This window comes from Panthera tigris, chromosome D2, assembly GCF_018350195.1.
Source record: "Panthera tigris isolate Pti1 chromosome D2, P.tigris_Pti1_mat1.1, whole genome shotgun sequence".
Lineage (NCBI taxonomy): Eukaryota > Metazoa > Chordata > Mammalia > Carnivora > Felidae > Panthera > Panthera tigris.
Genome location: NC_056670.1, coordinates 45,792,300 through 45,812,464, shown reverse-complemented (window position 1 = coordinate 45,812,464; position 20,165 = coordinate 45,792,300). Strand labels below are relative to the sequence as shown.

The 20,165-nt window shown below is 48.1% G+C and overlaps 1 protein-coding gene across 4 annotated transcripts in view; it reads left to right on the top strand.

Moving 5' to 3' along the window:
• Positions 1-20,165, top strand: part of ARHGAP22 (Rho GTPase activating protein 22) — a 171,070-nt gene that overhangs the window by 10,685 nt on the left and 140,220 nt on the right. The window contains exon 1 of one of the 4 annotated variants that reach the window (XM_042959991.1): positions 17,440-17,848. The exons of the other annotated variants lie outside the window; for them this stretch is intronic. Within the exon in view, the coding sequence (XP_042815925.1) occupies positions 17,815-17,848 (34 nt within the window). The 5' untranslated portion in view covers positions 17,440-17,814. Of the gene's footprint in view, positions 1-17,439; positions 17,849-20,165 lie in introns of those variants that run through there. 4 annotated transcript variants of the gene reach the window in all.

The window sequence follows — 20,165 nt, the reverse complement described above, 5'->3', positions numbered from 1 at the left end:
AATATCAGGGCTTGGTGCATGGTACGTGCTCAGCAAATGGCAACTGGGGACGGCGTCGCCTTGCTGTCAGGGCTGGCTCTGAGACCGTATGAGTGCATGGCTGGGACACATATACGTGCATGTATGAGTGCATTGAGGGCCATCCTGAACAGAGAGGTCAGGCCAGATTCACATGCCCACTCCAAGCAGGAGAAATGGGCCTGATGTCAGTCCCCGGCTGCCTCCTCTGGTCATTGCCCCTTTCTTTAAATCATAGAGTACTGTGTTCAAGCCTTTGCCTTGGGATCGATGCTCCACACAGGAGTATCACACAGTATAGGGCCAGGGCCCTGAGGCTAGACAGTACCTTTCTGCAAATGACAGACATGTCCTTCTCCAAGGCTGGGCCAGCCCCAGGCCCAGACCGTAGAGCATGCCCTGAATGAAGCCTCCTGCACCTCTTCAGCCTTGTACACTGTCAGCAGGGCCCAAATGCCCAGCCCCGCCAGGGGGTTCTTATGCTGTATGTGCAGAATTACAGATTTGGGAATCTTGTAAGTCCCTTGGGATATTGGCAGAGATTGATATCCAAAATTGAAAATGTGGGGAGAGGAGAAAAATGCCATGGACACAGACCTGAGATGCTCCCCACTGCCCTGCCCTGGGATAGACCAGAGCCCCTGCCCTATGTCTGGTTCTTTGCCCTCTCCCAAACCTTGTCCTGGGCGTAGGCCCAGGAGAGAATGTGACAGGCCCTGGCCTTGAGGGTTCACATCTAGAGGGAGGAAAACGGCCTTGGATATCTGTCTTACCCTCTCCGATTCTCTGACACCAACTGGGTATCAAAACAATTCAATTCAATTCAATTCAACTCAACTCAATTCTGACACTAGCTGTCCAGAATTAGCACAGATCCCGCAGGCTAAGGACTCAGTCCCACAAAACTGCCCCCACTTCAGACACTAGTTGCAAATGGCTTGTCCAGGCACTTCTGTCCAGCTTGACTATGAATTCAGGGATTCACATAAGCCCCTTCTCGGTTTTGATGATTACTCAAATGGCTCAGAGAACTCACGAAAATGCTTGGCTTACTGTTACTGGTTTATTGTAAAAGGTACAATTGAGGGGCAGCCTAACGGGAAGAGATGCATAGCCAAGGTATGGGGTGAAGGTGGGGGACATCCGGAGCAACCATGTCCTCTCCGGGTGTGCCACCATCCCAGCATCTCCAAGCCAGAAGCTCTGTGAACTTTGTCATTGGCGGGGTGTGTGTGGCAGATTTCATGGAGGTTTTATGACATAGACACGATTGACCAAATCATTGGCCACCGGTGACTGAGATCAACTTTGAACACTTCCCAGCAGCTACCATTTATTGAAAATGTACTCAGTGTTGGGGTGCCTGGGTGGCTCAGTCGGTTAAGCGTCCAACTTCCACTCAGGTAGTGATCTCATGGTTCATGGGTTCGAGACTCAGGTCAGGGTCTGTGCTGACAGCTCAGAGACTGGAACCTACTTCAGATTCTATGGCTCCCTCTCTCTCTGCCCCTCCCCTGCTCACTCTCTGTCTCTCCTTGTCTCTCAATAATAAATAAACATTTAAAAAAATTTAAAAAAAAACAGAAAATGTACTCAATGTTAAGCTTCATCTGTTTCTTCCCAAGTCTTCATAATAGCACTGAGGGCTGCTCATCCCAAGGAGGATCCCAAGAAGGATCCGTTCATCCCAAGGAGGATCTGAGAGGCTAAGACTTGGTGGGTGGGGGTAGGGATGTCAGGATTCAAACCCAGCCTGTTTCTCACCAACACCCTGTCAGGACTCCTGGGCTGGAATCAAGGCATAAGAAGTTCAGAACCAAGCAGACCTAGTTGGACAGTCTGTGTTAGAACTGGGTGCAATTTGGGGGCAGGAGGGGTTAGCTGTTGCGGTATAACAAACAATAAAACTCAGTAGCTTCGAAGAGTAAGCAATTATTCTTGCTGATGGGTCAAGGTCTCCTGGCCTTCACAGTCTTCTGTGCTCAGGGGCTGGGGAGTCCATGGTGGGGGTGCTGGTTAAGGATGGCCTCGCTCACTTTTGTGGTGGTTGCTGGCTATCCGCTAGGGAAAAATCTGGGGTGATGGAGCCACGTGTCTCTCACGGATACAGAGAGGGCTGAGGAATTTGGGAGATTTTTGCAATCAATCTATCACAGGAGGGACACGGCTGCTTCTAAGTATTGGATGCTCATTTTCCTGGGTCTCTCCTGAGGCTAGATTTCCTAGAGGTAAGCCAAGCATTTGGGGAAGCACTTTCTGTTTTAGGTGACATGCTGTGCACGTATAAATCCTCTCCTTTGTTAGGACCCTGGGTGGCTGAGTGCGGTTAGGTGTAGAGCAGAGACTACCTCCTGGGAGCCTTGAAGCTGAGGCACAACGAGAGCTTCTCCCTTGTCTGGCCTGAGCCAGAAGGAAGGCCCAGCAAAGCCTTCCTGGGCGAGTGTGCATGCAGAGGGAGTCCCTTCCTTTGCAAGAAAAGGCAATGTGAGCACCATCTGGTCTAATTCCTGCTAAAATCAGCCATCTTTAAGCCGAAGGAAAGTTAGGAAAGCACTTCACAGTGGAAATGCCAAATAACAGCACCGGAAGGAATGGCCCTTAACTTGAGCATATTGCAAATAGCAAGTGCATATTTCTGAAGCCATTTCATGCACTGCAACGTGCCCTGGTGGCAGTGTTGAGTTATGATTAGGATGTAAGTCCCAGAGACAGATGGACCTGGACTTCGATCTCAGCCCCACCCAGACTCCCTGCATGACCTCCGTTAGGCCACAGCCCAGCCCTCAGCTCCACCAAAGTTCACGCTGGCAGACCCTGCTCCACCGTGTGAGCTCATAAATGTGATTTGATCATAACATATTCATCCCTGCTGTGAAGGGGTGAGTCATGGAAAAGGGGCTCGTTCGCAGGACTTCCTCTGTGTTGTCTAATTTCCCACAGCCCTGTTGTCCCTGTTTTACATACGAGGGAACTGAGGCTCAGCGAACACAAGCCACTGATCCCAGTTCCCAGAGCTACCCATTGGCATGGCGATGAATTTGAACTCAGGTCTTCTGGACCTAAGTCTAAGTAATTTCCATGACCCCTAAGGCCTCCTTGGACTGACTCCTTCTAAAAGACCTCTGGTGACCAGATACCAGAAGAGCATGACAGTCACAAAACATCATGTGCTTTGTGTGGATATTTTTCCTACACTTCTCTCAATACAGTGGCTCAGGTGTGGTCAAAATAAGGAGAATCATCCTTATTTATTTTTTTAATTTTGTTGTTTATTTTTTAAAGTTTACATCCAAATTAGTTCGAATCAACCTTATTTACAGAGAAGCAACACTTTTTTTGCAAGTTTTTGATGTTTATTTATTTATTTATTTTGAGAGAGAGAGAGGAAGCACAAGCAGGGGAAGGACAGAGAGAGAGGGAGAGAGAGAATCCCAGGCAAGCTCTGCACTGTCAGTGAACCCTGAGATCATGACCTGAGCTGAAATCAAGAGTCAGACACTTAACCAACTGAGCCACCAGGCGCCCCGGGAAGCAACATTGTTATGAGGAGCCAGGCCTCCCATTAGGGTTAGAATGCGGTAGAATCCTTTCACCCTGACCAAACTGCTCAACGTGCTTCTCTTTTGGCGACATGAGAACTTAATCTTTCTTGGAGTTGGCTCAAAATGGCTACCTTTCTGTTGACCCAACATGTTCTCTCAGATCTGAAAGATGCCATCGAAGTTATCTAGTCCAATTCCTGCGTTTTCCACAAGAGAAAGGTTATCTGTAGAGGGAAAAGACCTCAACTGCATGGGACTCAGAACATTGGGTTAGGGCCTCAAGTTCAGAGACCAGGTACTTAACATCAAAATTTTCCTGGGTTGTCCAAAGAGATGTGCATAAATGCTCTTATTCAATCCTCTCGACAGTCCTGGCTGGTATTCATGTCCCCATTTTGAAGAAGAGGAAACAAAGGCATGGAGAGATTAACTCATCTGTCCAGGGCCACTCCCCTCACCAGTGGCCAACCTGGCACCGGAAGGCAAGTGTGACTGCAGAGGCTGATTCAAGAAGAACAACTAGAAATACACATGCCTACCCCAAATTAGGGAAATTCATTTCACACCGAGAATACACTCCAACCACTAGTCATTTCAGGAAGTGGTATTTTGTGATTGACTTGACTTCCTCTTAAGAAATGTGAGAGCAACCAGGTTCCTTTTTTCGGGATGTGCCTTCCAAAACATTCTTGCTGTGGCAGTTTCTGTGTTAACCCAGGCTCCCCCTCCCCCTGGAGACTGGACCGGGGCTCCTCTGAACCAGGAACTTGGTGACGAGACCAGATTCCTTTAGCAGCAGGGCCACTCTTTTGCTCCAAAGAGTTCTCAAGTGATAGAGGTGTCCCCTGACCCAGACAACAAGGGGCCTGGTGGGCTGTCTGTTGTTCAGTACACTTTAATGTGTTTGGGGCAAAAGTGATACACTCCTCTCTCCACAACCAATCCCAACCTTCAACCAAGGTTCCGTTGCAGATTTGCCCTAGATGGCTCAATCGTTCATTCGATAAATAGTTATTAAGGTCTCTGGAGACACAAAGCTAGACAAGGGATGATGTGGTTTCTGGAAGAACCCAGAAGGAAAGTTAAGACATGCTCACAGAGCTAAACCAAAACTGCTACCATGCTGCCTTCCCTCACATTGCTACACAGAGGCAGATGCCAGGCTGTTCTGGCCAGAGCTCTGGGTGACCAGTTGGGGGAGATGGAGTGCAGCAAACACTCATAAGACCCCTTGGTCCATGGCCCAGATGGTCCATGGCAGGCCATTTGAAGGCAGGAGGGGAAGGCAGAGCTCATAGTAGGAGGACCAGGCAGAACCAGGAAGTCCCCAGAGGTGTCCAGGCTAGGTCCGCAGGCCTGTGATCCCTGATGGGGCCCACAGGAGCACATTTTGCAAGTAACTACCTCAGGACCGGAGGCTTTTGCTCTTAGAAAGGGGGCTGATATGTTATCGAGCAGAGTCAGTATATTCTGAGAGTAAACATTGTGCATGAGGAAGGGGCAGAGATATGTGCCACACATTGGTGGTGACGAGCCTACCCCCAAGTCAGCACAGATCTCCACGTTGGGCAGCAACGGATGGTGGCAGAGGAGTGGGGCTCCTGGACAGCAGGGCTCGAGTGTTTTCTGGGGCAGTCACAACATGTGGCTTCATGACGGTGAGCACACATGTGTGTGAGGGGGAACCTGTGGGCGTGCACCAGTCTGCAGATACACATGCACACGTGGGCGGGAAGTGTGAGACTGTGTCTGAACCTGAGCGTGATCGTGTGCTTGGGACAGAATGTGTGTGTGTGAGTGTGGGTGTGAGGCGTGTACGTAAGAGTGTGAGTGTGTACCATGAGTGTGCATGCGTGTATACGAGTTTATCATGTGTTTGCACGTGCATGTATGCGAGTATAACATGCGCACACGAGTGTAGGCATGTGTGCAAGTGTGTGTGTGTGTGTGTGTGTGTGTGTAAGTATATGCATGTGTGTGCATGTGAGCGTTTGTGCGTGTGAGCAGGTATGAGGACTGGCAGTTTCATATGTCTGCCTCCCCCGTCTCACTAGATTATAGGCTCCTAAAAGCTGTAGCCCTGCTTCTCCAGTTACCTGTGTAGTAACTGGCATACAGGAGGCCACACACCCACATTTTGTGGGGGGTCAAATATGTACCGAGCATATGCTACCTGCTTTAAATCCTGATCTCATTTAATCTCCACCGCCACCCTGGGAGGTGGCAGTTGCTGCCCCCATTTCGCAGCCGAGGTGACTGAGGTACCGAGAGATGAAATGGCTTATTCAGTCCACTCAGCCAGAGCATGGTGGGGCCAGATTTTGATCCCAAAGCCCAGGCTCTGCCTGTTCTACCACATCACCTCCCATCACCCAGCAAACAGAAACCAAGAAAGAAAAAAAACTGATCGGGTGATAGAAGCTCATCGGAACACTGGGTCTGCAGAGGGTGGATGGGGGCCATGAGCCCTCGGCACTGGTATTCGGTGTGTGCCGAGCTGTAGCAGTTGCACGCTGTTGGCCACGGGCATGGCGAGTGTACCCGCCATCTCACTTCCTCTGAAATCACCTCCCCCCTCCTCTCCCTGTTGTATTTACATCAAGAGACTGCCTGCTGAGTAACACAGAGCTGTAAACAGAGAAGCCACATTTGGAAAAGCTTGAAATTCTTGACCAAAACACAAGACTCACAGAGAGGTCAAAGTAAACGACAAGCTAGCGAGCAAACTCTTTTAATGGTCAGTGCAAGTAAGCGTTACCTGCATCGGTAAGAACATAAACTTCATTACAGCTATTCCTGAGGTTATGTAATATTGCAGGAATATCCGTTACCTCCCAGTATGAGGATACAGCTCTCTGGGCCAAAATGTTGGGAAAGAATGAGCCAGGAGTGCTTCTTCACAGAGTTTATTGGGTTGTCAGTGCACAGCTGGTTCTTGCGCATCATGACACAGAGTCGGATGCTTATACACACTCTGGTAACGTGTCCTTATATAGCGTTTGGCAGTTTGCAAAGAGCTCCCACATACGCAGCCTTCCTACCTTAGTATTGCCCGTTTGCAATGGTAGAAAAGAAATTAACATCTCCATTTGATGGAAGAAGGAACAGGTACAGAAAAGGTAAGGGACTCGCTCAGAATAATTCAGATCAAGGCTGGTGGAGCCAGGAGTCAGACTCAGTTCTCTTGCTCTTCATCCTCTTGACTTCCCGCTGTGAGGGCTGTTTTCACCTGGCCACAGCAATCGTTGCCATTTCACTTCATTTGTGGAGCCTTAAACATCTCTTGCCTAGATCATTCCAATCCTCCTGCTCAATTCTTAGCCTCCAGTACTCGCAAGAGAGCCACCATGCACCGGCTGGGAGCCATGCTGTGGGATGAGCTGGCCTCTCGGGTGGGAAGATGGATGAACCCAGAAGCTGTGGTAGAGACAAGGAGTGTTGCTTCCCCCACAGAGGTAGGGGACAAAGTGGTTAGGGTACAAAGTAGGGAGCCCCCCCTCTACCCGTCAACAAAGACATTTAGGACTAACTTTAACGTTGAAGTCAACATCCATGACGAGGCATCTCCCTGTGCTATGACCAAAATAACCACTGTGCTGGGGCTTGATGCCCAGGTTATATGTTTGGGCTATTCTGGGTGCCTTGCAATTCCATATAAATTTTAGAATCAGCTTGTCAATCTCTACAAAAGAGTCATCTGGGATTGTGTCAAATCTGTAGACCATTTTGGGGAGTATTGCCATCTTAATGTTAAATCTTACAACTAGTGAACATATGATGTTTTTCCATTTATTTAGATCTTTTCAGCTAAATTCTTCTCAATGGTGTTTTCTAGTTTTCCGACAATAAGTGTTGCACTTGTCATACTGGATTTATCCCTGTATATTTTGTCCTATTTGATGCTGTTGTGAATGGAATCATTTTCTTTTATGAGTTCATTTTCAGATTGTTCATAGCGAGTGTGTAAAAATACAATTAATTTTTGTATGTTGACCCTGTTACCCTTCAATCTTGCCGATCTCATTTATTAATTCTAATAGTTTTTTAGTAAATTCCGTAAAATTTTCTGTGTGCACCATCATGTCATCTGTGAACAGAGAGAGTTTCACTTCTTCTTTCCTAATCTGGATGCTTTTCTTTCTTTTTCTTCCCTAACTGCCTTGACTAGAATCTCCAGCACACTGTGGACTAGAAGCAGTGAGAGCAGATATCCTTTTAAATCTATTGAGACTTGTTATGTGGTCTAGCATTTGGTCTGTCCTGGAATGTGTTCCATGTGCACTTGAGAAGAATGTGTATTCTGCTGTTCTTGGGCAAAGTATTCTACAAACGTCTGTTAGGTCTAGGTGGTTTGCAGTGTTGTTCAAGTCCTCAGTCCTGTGTTCCTCATTGCTGTTCTATCCATGACTGTAAGTGGGATATTAAAGTTTGCAACTACTGTTTTTGCACTATTTTTCTCATGAGTTTATTTTTGCTTCCTGAACTTTGGTGTTCTATTGTTAGGTGAATATATGTTTAAAATTGTTACATCTTCTTGATTTATCAGCTCTTTTATTAATATATATTGACCTTCTTTCTCCCTTGTCATAATTTTTGTCTTAAAGTATATTTTGTCTGAATTTAGTACTCCACTCCAGCTCTCCTTTGGTTACTGTTTGTGCAGGATATCTTCTTCAGTCCTTTTCCTTTAAACCTATATGTGTCTTTGAATCTAAAGGACAATAGCCCCTCCTTACCTGTGGTTTCAGTTTCCCCAGGGTCAGTTACCTGCGGTCAACCGTGGTCTGGAAGATGATCTTCCTTCTGATATATCATTAGAAGGACAATAGTCGCCAAACCTTATGTCACATTGCCTATGTCATTCACCTCATTCCATCTCGTTACAAAGGTATTTTATCATCTCACATCATCACAAGAAGAAAGGTAAATACAGTCTAACAGGATATTTTGAGAGAGAGAGAGACCACCTTCATATAACTTTCATTATAGTATATTGTTATAATTGTTTTATTTGATTATTAGTTGTTGTTACTCTCTTATTGTGCCTACTTTATCATAGGTATGTATGTATAGGAGAAAACATAGTACATATAGGGTTTGGTACTATGTGGTTACAGGCATCCACTGGGGGTCTTGGAGCATATCCCCCATGGATAAAGAGGGCTACTATAAGTCTCTTTAGACAGCATATGGTTGATGTCTTTTTAATCCATCCTTTCACTTCAGACTTTTAATTGGAGAGCTTAACCCATTTATATTTAATGTTATCACTGATAAAGAAGGATTCACTTTTGCTACTTTGCTACTTTTTTCTGTGCCACATATCTTCTTTGTGCCTCAAATCTTTAATTACTGACTTCTTTTGTGTTAAATAGATATTTTCTGACATACTCTTTTAATTCCCTTGTTGTTTCTCTTACTATGTATTTTTGGGTTATTTTATTAGAGGCTGCGTTGGGGATTACATCTTAATTTATGACAATCTGGTTTGATTTAATACCAACTTAATATCAACAGTATACAAAAACTTTTCTTAGATATCTCTATTCCCACACATGTACTTATGTGAGTGTTACACCTTCATACACTGTGTGCTTTATACACTGTGTGCTCATCAACATGAATTTATCATTATTGTTTTATGCAGTTATCTTTTAAATCAGATAAGAAAAAAAGAGAAATTACAAAGAAAAATACATCAGTCCTATCTTAAATATTTACCTATATATTTTACTGGTGTTCTTTACTTCTTGACGTGGATTTGAGTTACTGTCTAGTGTCCTTTCGCTTCAGCCTGAAGGAATCCCCACAACGTTTCTTGTAGGGCAGGTCTGCTAACAGTTAGCTGTCTCAATTTTGTTTATTTGGGAATGTGTTCATCACTCCTTCATTTTCAAAGAATAATTTCATCAGATATTGAACTCTTGGTTGACAGAGGCTTTTTGTTTGTTTTTTTTTTGTTTTTTGTTTTTTTTGTTTTTTTTGTTTTTCCCAGCACTGCAGTTAAATATATCACCCACTTCAGGTTGAAGTAAGATAGTGTGTGTGTACCAGATACTCAACAAAGGGTACACCCAGACAGGAGTTGGATTTTGAAACAGATAAGGATGAAAAAAGTCTAGAAAGAAGTATGTCTTGGAATGGGGAGACCCCATCCAGCTATGCCTTCTGGGTGAGCTGAGATTACTGTCAGTCATAACCCACAAGAGCCTCACCCAGGACACATGACGACAGGCTGCAGAAGACTGCAGCCATGGTTTGGAAGGACAGTCTGTGGTTTCCAGGCTGAGACATGAGATGATTAGCGTGGTGGCATAATTGGGGAAATAAGGAAGGAAATACCGTCTGTGAGAGAACGGATACGGAGGAGATGCACCATCTGTGCTGAGTCAGGAAGATTAGGAAGTGAGAGAGGAGAGGAAGGTGAAACATGGGCTGAGAGGCATGACATGGGCATCAGCTAGAATTCTGTGAGCTGCAGGTCACTGAAAGGCAACCGAAACCAGCTAAAGCCAGAAGAGGGAATTTATCAGAAGTATATTGGAGATTTATTTACAAAATCTTTTGGGAGCTGGAGAACTAGGTTCGCAAAATGGACAAGAAAGATTCGGTGGCTCCAAAGGGCCTAAAAGTAAGAAGCACGAGGATTATCTTCTTGCGGGACAGTGTAGGCAAGACACCCCTGCAGGATATCTCCGCCATACTGGAAGGCACCATTGTCGCAGCAGGACATTGTCACTGCCGCTAGGACTGGGAAGTCCATTCTAACCATCTCTCAGACTTTTTTGTGATACTCAAGATTAGATCAAAAACCAGGCAGGGGCATCTAATGGGCTGAGCCTAGGTCACCTGGCCACATCTGACTGCCTGCAGGGACACAGCAGATCTGTTCCTTACAGCTTTCAAAGAGGGAGATGGCGGGAGAGTCCCCCATGATAGGAAGGGGCTAGATGTTTTGCAGCCTCAAAACAAGTTCCATTCCATCATTACAAATGAGGGGAAGAAAAGGTATAATTTTGAGAGCAGGGGAGTCTTGGGTAATTTTGTCAACTTGGAGAAAAGAGCCAGTGAGGGAAAGAGGGATTAAAGATGCAAAAGGAAGGCAAATGTCTAGAAGAGTAGATGGAGGTTCTGTGCCACGGGAAGGGGTTGGGTTGCCCAGAGGAGAGGAGCAGGGGGCAGGGATTGTTGTGCAGGGGAGAGCCCTGACCTTGGGGAGAGGTGTGAGTTGAGAGAGAAGGCATCTGGGAAATTTCCATTCTTTCCATCTGTCCCAAGGCCTGACTTTCCACAACAAGCAGGTGTTTTCACAAGGGAGAAGACTTGTTTTCCAATAATGTGAAACTGACCAAAGTGGTGAGTCACCATTTTCTAAAATCTGACTCTTTGGAGAGGGGAAAGCACTTCAGACCTGCTTCCTTGAGGGACCCAAGTGAGGACAGTTTTTGCCATTTGGCCTTGGGCAGGCTGATGCTTGGGTAGGCAGTTGTCCTGCCACTGGGTGCCCGCCCCCCCCCCCCCCCACTGCTTCAGGGGAAGGGTGTGACAGCTCTTTGGAACGTCAGTATACCATATTTCCAGGACTCAGAATACCATATTTCCAGGACTATTGAGGTCACAATTCTTTTTTCCTCTCAGCCTCTGCCACAAGCAAGAGCTCAGCACAGGATACTGCCTGGCCCAAGGTATCAGACCTGTGGGATGGGGTCCTTCCTGCCCTGCCTGTAGTGCCCTGGAGGGAAACCACATACTCAGAGCAAAGCTATCCCATTGTTAGTTCCACATACTCTCTAACAGAAGCTTCCCCTTCTAAGATACCCACAATGAGACTTAGCAGCTCAATAAAATCTCTGTCTGAAAGCTTCCCAATTAAATGGGGAGCCCAGAAGACAGTTGGCCAAGTAAAGATTCTTAAGTGAGTAGTATTTGTCTGAACCCAACATTTACAGGGGCTTAAAAATGAGGCTTTTGTGTTCCATAGAAACCCCATGTGGTAGACATAGTTTAGCTGCTCAGAGCCCCTTCAAGAAAGGACTCACTGCCCAGGATCAGGGTTGCAGGGAGTGGGATCAGCTGACAGCCACTAGCTCTTAGCTCTTTTAGGGTCAGCCTCAGCTTTCAAGCCAACTTCATGCTGTTCTTGGGTGGCCCCCAGCCAATGACTATGCAAGGCAGCGGTGGCCTTCTCTTCTTGAGAAGGTCCTCAGCCAATGACCTTGGAAAGTGGCAGTACACAGCCCTGACCACCTCCACCCAAAGCCAGACCCTTCTGTTGGGCCTTCTACTTTGGAGCTCCCCAGAGTGCTGGCAGAGACACTGACGTGGTACTCTGACACTCCCTTCCCACCCCACTCCTGAACACGTGACCCTAGGGCTACAAGACTCCAGACACCGTGCCCCAGGCTGCAAGTCACAACTGAGGGGCTTTCCAAGCCAAGCCTCCATGTTCTGGTCTCAACCCTCTTACTCTGGCCTGGTGTGCCTGGGTGGTTTTACAATGCCCAGTCCTGGATTCTGCATCTTTGTCCTGATTCTCTGGCCAGGATCCTTGGGCACCAAAGACCCAGAAAAGTAGGAGTCCAGGGCTCTAGATCCATTCTGGGGGCCTGGGCTGTAGTGTGTGGCCAAAACTGAAATTAAAAGCCAAGCTAAACATCTGAAGGAGGCATTGGGCCAAGGACAGAGACAGACATTGGGCCTAAGGCAACAGGACTGAGGCCAGGGACAGTGGGCCACGCAAGACGCCCTGCTCTCTGGGACAGTGAGTCTTGCAACACCCAAGTGCCCACAGGCTAACCAAGGATACGTTCAGAGTACCAGCAAGGCAAGGCCACCAAAGTGGCAGAAAAGTTCACCTTTGATGAATCCCACACGATCATGCAATTAAAAAATCTAGAAAGAATACTTTAAATTCAGCATACTGTTAAGTTTTGTTTATAGTTTATATTTAAATTATGGGTTATAATATTTAAATTATGGGTTAATTTTTAAATTATGGGTTGATCCTGGGTAATAATTATGGGTAATTTAAATTTTATATATTTAAATTATGGGTAAGGTCTTCATCAGCTCTGGCAAGAGGCCTTTTAGAAGGTTCCTGTGGCCTCAGGGATGGGTAATGAGAGAGATAGTAAAGGTGCTGAACTCTAACCTTGGGGCTCTGAGCAGGGAAGGGACCCCAAAACAGGGCCCAAAAGGGTACATCCAAGTCTGGTAGGCCAAGAAGGGCAGCCAGAGGGTATATCTGGTGGGAAGTTCAGCTAGAGTAACAAAGGGGACCAACTAGGTAATGACTCTCCCTTTCATAACCATCCAAGATACTTCGAGGTTGACAGTGGGGGCTTGGCCTCACTAGCTGACTATAGGGCTCAGACTACAGGGCTTCTCCCTTCTCCTGCGTGGACTTCCAAGATGGCGCCAGAAAAAGGAGCCGAGCATGGAGGAGTGTTGGGGCAAGGAGTCCTGTGGGCCACAGCTAGAGGCGGCCATATCACGTCCTCTCCTAAACAATGGCCAGGGCACAGTCACACCGAGTGCAAGGAGGCTGGGAAATGGAGGGTATCTGGGCATGCCCATGAAGGAGGGGAGAACAGATCTGGTGGAGAGCTAGCATTCTCTGCCCGCAGCAAAGAGTCGTCAGCCGAGGCGGCGGCGGGCACGGAGTCAGCAGGGGAGGAAATGGTCAGAGGTGTGCTGGCAAACACCTAACAACCGGCTGCCTAGAAGGAAAAAATGTTAAGTCCTGATTGATAACGTTTACTGATTTTCTTGATGTAAATACTCCCACCACCACCAATTTCAAACTACCAGCATGATTGCTGAACAAGGAGTTGCCAAGAGATGTGAGTAGCCCTGCAATATATAGATCAATTGAGTTCTTCATAGAATCAGAACCAACAGGAGAGATAGATAGATAGATAGATAGATAGATAGATAGATAGATAGATATAGATAGATATAAAATGTATTATAACATATTTATAATATATCTAAATATATATATTTATATGACATACAAAATCGACCCTCACAATAATATTTTCACCATGCATTTATAAAAGGTGCAAATAACCTTAAGAATGTAGACACTATTGAAATGTAGGAACATAATTAGGAAATGATGTGTGTTGAGTGTGTATTCCCTTTGTTTTTAATATAATTTAGTTCACTGTTTATAAAATTAAGCTTATAACATGTAATTTCTAATGATGTCTGTTAAAATTGCCAAATTCCTGAAAACTTAGCTATCAGCTCTCACTGGCTTTTGCTACTGGCCAGCTGGTCCAGCACACCACTGGGATGGACAGGAGTGACGTGCCAGAGAGCCGCAGCGTCAGCCTCCTGGCAACAGGGACAGAGAGCACTAAAAGCAGGAAGTCAGGGGACACTGGTGCTGGTGACCGCTGCGCAGGCATCTCAGACTCTGCAACCGCGGTGTTTTCTCCTTCTGCCTCCAGAAGAGCACACTCTGTCCTCCCTACAGCTTCCGGAACAGGGGAGCAGGGTTCTGCTATCTATATGACATCTCGGTAAAAAATAGAGAAAGGCTCACCCTCTTGCCAGCAGATCCCTCGAATGGCGCTAGAACACAGAGCTTTGCCAGCAGAGCCCAAACCCAGCCCTACTCCCCCCTCTACTGGACACCGTTATACAGTGCACAGGCCATACATCAGTACCTGTGGCTCTGTGTGGAATGGAGCAGTCTCCCGGTGAAACTTGGGATAGAGGCCCCTTTCCATTTTCTGAGTGGGAGATTGGCGAAATGTGTCCGTCCCTGAGAAGACTCCCTTAGGATGACAGCAGGCAAAGACCGCCTCTGGTGTCCCCAAGCTCACAGATATGCAATTATCTCCTAAAGTAGTGGTTCTCAACCCTGGTCACATGTTGGATCACCAGAAGAGCTTTTACAACTCCCAGTGACCAGTTTACATGCCAGATTATATAGGACCCAATGGCAGATGGGACACAGGTGTTAGTTTTCAAAGCTCCCCAACATGCAGCCAAGGTTGAGAACCACTGATGTGAAGCCATCTTGGCTCTGGTCAATGACACTGGGTTGGGTGACCGCCTGACCGAGAGGTGTGCATTCCAGCGGATGCCTTTGAAGAGTTCTACCCTCCCAAACCTCTCCACTCACCCTTCAGCGCCTAGCCAAGTCTGGCCCACAGCAGCGTTAGGAAATGCTGAAATGATGCACGCCAGGGAACTGGAGAAGGGAGACCCAGGACCACTGGGGCAGGGGCAGGGCAACGGGAAAGAGGCCATCTCTCTGTCTCTACTTCTACGTGAGGCCTGTATCTTTCTGCCTTGGTCTCAGTCTCCTGCCTGTAAGTCAGGGGAGTAGTCTGTTCCTTCAAACAAAAACTTATGCAAGAGGTCACCATGTTCAGCAGATCTCCTTGCCCCATTCTTGTCCTCATCCCACCTTCCCTCCTTGAAGCCTCAGAGGGACCTAGGGGCTCCTAGGGCCCTGTGGTACAGGCTTGGTAAACAGCAAGAAGGAGGGGACACTAATGTCCCTTCCAGCTGGACTCTATGGATCCCCTTATCCAGAGGAGTCCTGGGAACTTGGTCTGAGGGCAGAGAAAAGGAAGAGCTACGTTGTCCCCACCCCACCCCTGTCCCCCATCATTCTCAGGTGCACAGTCCAGAGTAGCTCTTGCCCTGGTCCCAGCTTTACTTCTGGGTTTGAGCCCAGAACCTCTGTGGTTTTGTCTGAATCCAACACTGATCCCAGGAAAATCAAGAGGGTGAGTCCAGCAACTTAATGTCATTGGGGGAAACAGCTGCACAGGAAAAGCACCCGGGGGTTGATTCTTAACCAAAACAAGTGTGAGTGGACCCAAACTGAATCCTCAGGGCATTTTCGTGCCTCTAGCTTGGAGGACGTGGTCCAGGCTGCATTACTCACAGGGCTTCATGATTGCTCAAGACGTTGTCACTGACCACGGGACCTCACCCTGTGACCCTGATGTCAACATGAGATTTTCCAGATCTGTATCCTCCCCAGTGCTCCCCAGTGGCCTCTGTCCCAGCCTGACCCGGCCTCTACCTGGTCTGAAAGGAAAAGGAGGGCAATTCCATCATTCAGTGGTGTTTCTTGGATCTGTCCCCCAAGCCAGTATTCCTCATAGAGCTTGTGGCCTGAGTCCAGCCTGAGGCTCAGGGCTGGGAGTGCCGGAGGGATGTTGGGCAGTCTGTGAGACACAGATAAGAGCCCTGGGGAAGTGTTTAATGGCTCCTGCTGGTGGTAGAATCGGGAGAGTTTTACAGGGAACTTGCTCAGAATGATCAGGCTTGTGTAACTGAAACCATGAGACAGCACATTCCAGAGAGAGGGAGACGCTGGTGCAAAGGCACAGGGGCACACGGGCTGCACGTGCACGTGGCTGTGTGTGGTAGCATGCCCAGGAGATAGGTCACAGAAGAAGGCATGGGCAATGCCACGAAAAGCCTTGGATATTATATCAAAATACTTATTCATCTCTTCTGAGGGGTGGCCGAGGGCCAGAAAAAGTGACTTGTTGCTGAGTAAGACAGCTTTGTCTCCAGGCACTCTGCTTTCTCCCTGCAACCTGGCCTTTGGACCTCCCACATCCTGGTGAGTCCTTGACCTCTGCAATCCTCTCCTCCTCTCTGTAGGCCAGACTTGTCCTCTCTAGCACGGATTGCTGCAGGGCCTCCCAGTAGACCCCTAGCCCCCAGAACTTCTGCCCATCCAGGTGCCAGAGTTGATTCCACATTAATAGGACATTTGGGGTTCAATAGACATGGGGGCACTCTGAGGATCAGGGAGGGAGCATGGCTGTTCAAAGCAAAGTGGTCATCATTGAGACCCCTCATCTTCAACTGTTACAAGGTCCACACAGCACTCAGGCTCAAAAAACAAACACAAAAAACAAAAAACCCAACCCCAGGCACAAATGCCTAACCTCTCATGGGGTCATTTAAGGGGCACAAAGGCTGGTCCTCACCATCCAACAAGTTCATTTAGGGTTCTCGAGTCAAAAACTGCTCACACGAACTGGTTGGAATTTAGGGATTTAGAGAGACTGGCATCATAGAAAACTATCAGCTGTAGACACACAGCCCTGGATTCACATTCCCATCCTGACTGTATTGTATGACTTTGGGCAAGTTGTTTAACATTTATGTGCCTTATTTTCTTTATCTGCAAAGCCACGACAATAGCACCTGCCTCGGAGAATTTGAGAAGTATGTGACATATTGAATAGAAAGCACCAGCCTAATGCCAGACACATAGTAAGCACCTAATAAATGATAGCTGTTAGTGTGACTGCATTTCTTGGGCAATTTTTAGGCTCTGGAGGCTGAACTCCCCAGGAGTCCCGCTATGCATTCTTTAGAGTTGTTAGTATTAAACAGTTAGCAGATTCACTACTCAGTGAACAGTTTTTGAGATCCTACTAAGTGCGGGCCCTGAACTTCGTGTGCATCCTGACTCCTCTCACCTTGTTAAGGCAGCAGAGACATTCCTAACACGCATCCCTCTGCTTGCTGGGCCCATCCAGTAAGGATGTGAACACCGCCCAGGCTGCAAGCTCCTTCTAAGACACGCCTGTCTTTCACAGTTGAACCTTGAGTTCCTAAACCGCCTGCAGGAGACATCCGGCGGAGCAGGTCCCATTAGACGGACCTGCACGTCCCCCCCCCCCCCCAAGAGCGCTGTCCCCGGGGACCTAGCCAGGACAGGCGGGCCTCGGCGGGTATTCCCTGCCTCCTCTCCCCTCCGCCAGCGCGCGCGCTGGACTGGCCCTCCCCGCTCAGTGGGCGGATCTGTCGGGAGCCCTCCGACCCGCCCGCGGCTGGGCCCCGGCTGTACCGCCCTCCAGCTCGCGGACGCGCCCCGCCCGTCCGCCCGCGGGGAGCCCAGCCCCACGCGCCGGCTCCGGGATGAGCAGTGCCGCGTGCGCCCCGGGGCCGAGGGACAGCCAGGCCGCCCCGCCCTGGCCCCGAGAGTGATCAGCAGCCGTTACCGAGCCTTTTCATGGTTCGCTTGGATGGGAATTAATTCTGGGATGGATAAATAATGCATTGAGGTTCGCGTAGTCCAAGGCAAGCCTTCGGTCGGTCGGGAGCAAAGGAGAGGGAGCCAAGGGAGTCTCGCCGGTAAAGCCAAGCAGCCATGGGGGCCCGAGCGGGGCAGGAGGGGCAACTGGGCAAGAGGAAGAGAAAAGGGAAGTGGATGACAGCATGATCGGCACAAGGACGCTGGCCTGGCGGCTTCTGAAATATGCTGAGCCCAAAGATCAGGCAAGCCAGGAGGGGTAAGTCCAACTTCCTGGGGCGGATCTGGGCACAATGTGTGTCTCTTGGCTAACACGTGCAGACACTTAGCCGGCTGCCACACTGGGAGTCAGATGAGGCAGGCATTCCAAAGGCATCTTCCTGACGGACATGCCTTCCCAATGAGGCTCCTGGGGTCTGTGGGGGTCAGACCCGAGACTGACTAACAGGGCAGTAGCCATGTTAGTGCCCAGTCGATGTTCAGCCCTCATCCAGTATTCTGTGTTTTGCTGAGTTCCTGGGTGGCTCAAAGTGACCAGGTGACAAGTTGGTGAAAACTTTGTACCTTTACTAAAAAATGCAGGACACTCAAGATTTGCCCTAGCAGCCAAGACAAAAGTGGCCCTCACTAGGGAAGGCCGTATCCTGGTTTCTGGGGACAGCCAGGTCCAAGTGAGAACCCTCATTCCTGTGGCCTGGGAGGGTGTTCTGTAGAGCCTGAAGGAGCCACCTGGGCTGGGCTGCAGGAAGCAATTCCTCAGGCAGGTCCCATGGGGAAAACTCCTAGGAAGCTGCACAGCCTGGAGATGAGGGTATGAGGGCAGAAACTTAGAGATAAGTAAGAGACGGCAGTCTGGAGAACCTTGCAGGGATGATCTTGCAGGACTCGGCCACTGCCCCAGCCAGCCCATGTCCCTGCAGAGTGGCCTGGAGACTCAGGAGAAGTCCCAGGACTAGGAACAGCATCTTCCTAGGGATAGCAACTTCTTGGCCAGAGTGTCATTTTAGATGAGAACATCTATCATTTAAGAAAACAGAATGTGCCTGTAAAAGTGGCCAGTGTTTGGGGAGGGCTGAGCCTCCCTTATGAGCAATGACGATGAGGACAGGTGGTTTGGAGGTGGGTCGAATACCTGCCTGGGGAGCTTGGAAACAGCGTGTCTCTCCCCATGTGTGTGTGTGAGTGACAGGGACCCTCCAGCCCCCCGTGAACTCATGGGCAACACACCCATCTCATTAGCTTCTAACAGATGACTACTGGATGGGCTGGCCTTCCAGAGCATGGTCACAACTGTCAGGACTCTTCCAAGGGGTGCTCCAAATGGATGATAACCTGTGGACCCTGGTGGACAAAACAGGCTGTGCGTGGCTCTGCTGAGGGGTGGGAGTGCAATCTAGTGACCAATTAAAGGGTTGGGCCAGGCCATGCATGCACTTTGAGAAAACTTAAGTCTGTCCTCCCACCTATCTAATGTGCTAGCCACTGGCCAGATGTGGCTATTGAGCCTTTGACATATGGCTAGTCCAAATTGAGAAAAATACACACTCGATTTTGATGACTTGGCAGAAAAAAAGAATGTAAAGTATCTTAATAATGATTATATTGAGTACATGCTGAAATGACAACATTTTGGATATATTGGGTTAAATAAAATACAGCATTACATTTAATTTCACCCGTTTTTTTTTTTTTACTTTCTTTTAAAGCAGCTACTAGAACATTTACAATTACAATTGTAAATCGTATATGGCTCACATTATATTTCTATCGCACCGTACTGGTCTAGAAAGAGATCAGGGCTTCAGCAAAGGGGCTCTCAGGAAGCCAGCCTTTGAAATCCCGAACTTCTTACAGAGTTGTCCTAGGTCAGCGGTTCTCAGCCAGGAGTGATTTTGTGCCACCCCGCAGGGGACCTTTGGCATCGTCTGGAGACATTTTTGGTTGTTCCAAAATGCTAAGGTGGAGGGACACTCTGCTGGATGATATTATCTGGTGAGATATGTTAAAAGATGACTTTTATGGTACCGTGTGTCAGCTAACTACTTACCCACAAACATGTATGATCATAAACTATGATAAGAAACATTCTAAGAGCATATACTACAAACGTAGCATCCAGAGGAAATAAGTGGTACTTGAGCTGTAAGCTGGGAAATGACAGGGAACTAACTAGGCAAAGAATGGTGGAAGGTAGAGGCTGCCTTCTAGGTGAGGAACAGCATGTTCAGGTGCTGTGGGAGGGGAGGGGCACACAGGAGTAGGAGGCTGAAGCTGGGGGCAGGGAGGGGCAGCAGGCACAGCATGAGGCCAGAGACCAGGTCAGGAGTTGGATGATGCAGGGTCAGGCTTGCAGTTTGTTAGGGAATAACCCCCCTAAGGACATTTCTGGAGCAATACAGACCAGAATGTGTGTGTGTGTGTGTGTGTGTGTGTGTGTGTGTGTGTGTACCTGTGCACACCTTAAAGAAATTGGGCTGTGGTAGAAAGAACTTACATCAAAATTCATCTCCATTGAACCTATTCGGAGCTGGGCAGGATACATGTTATAAACACAGCAAGCATAGTATGCAAATCAC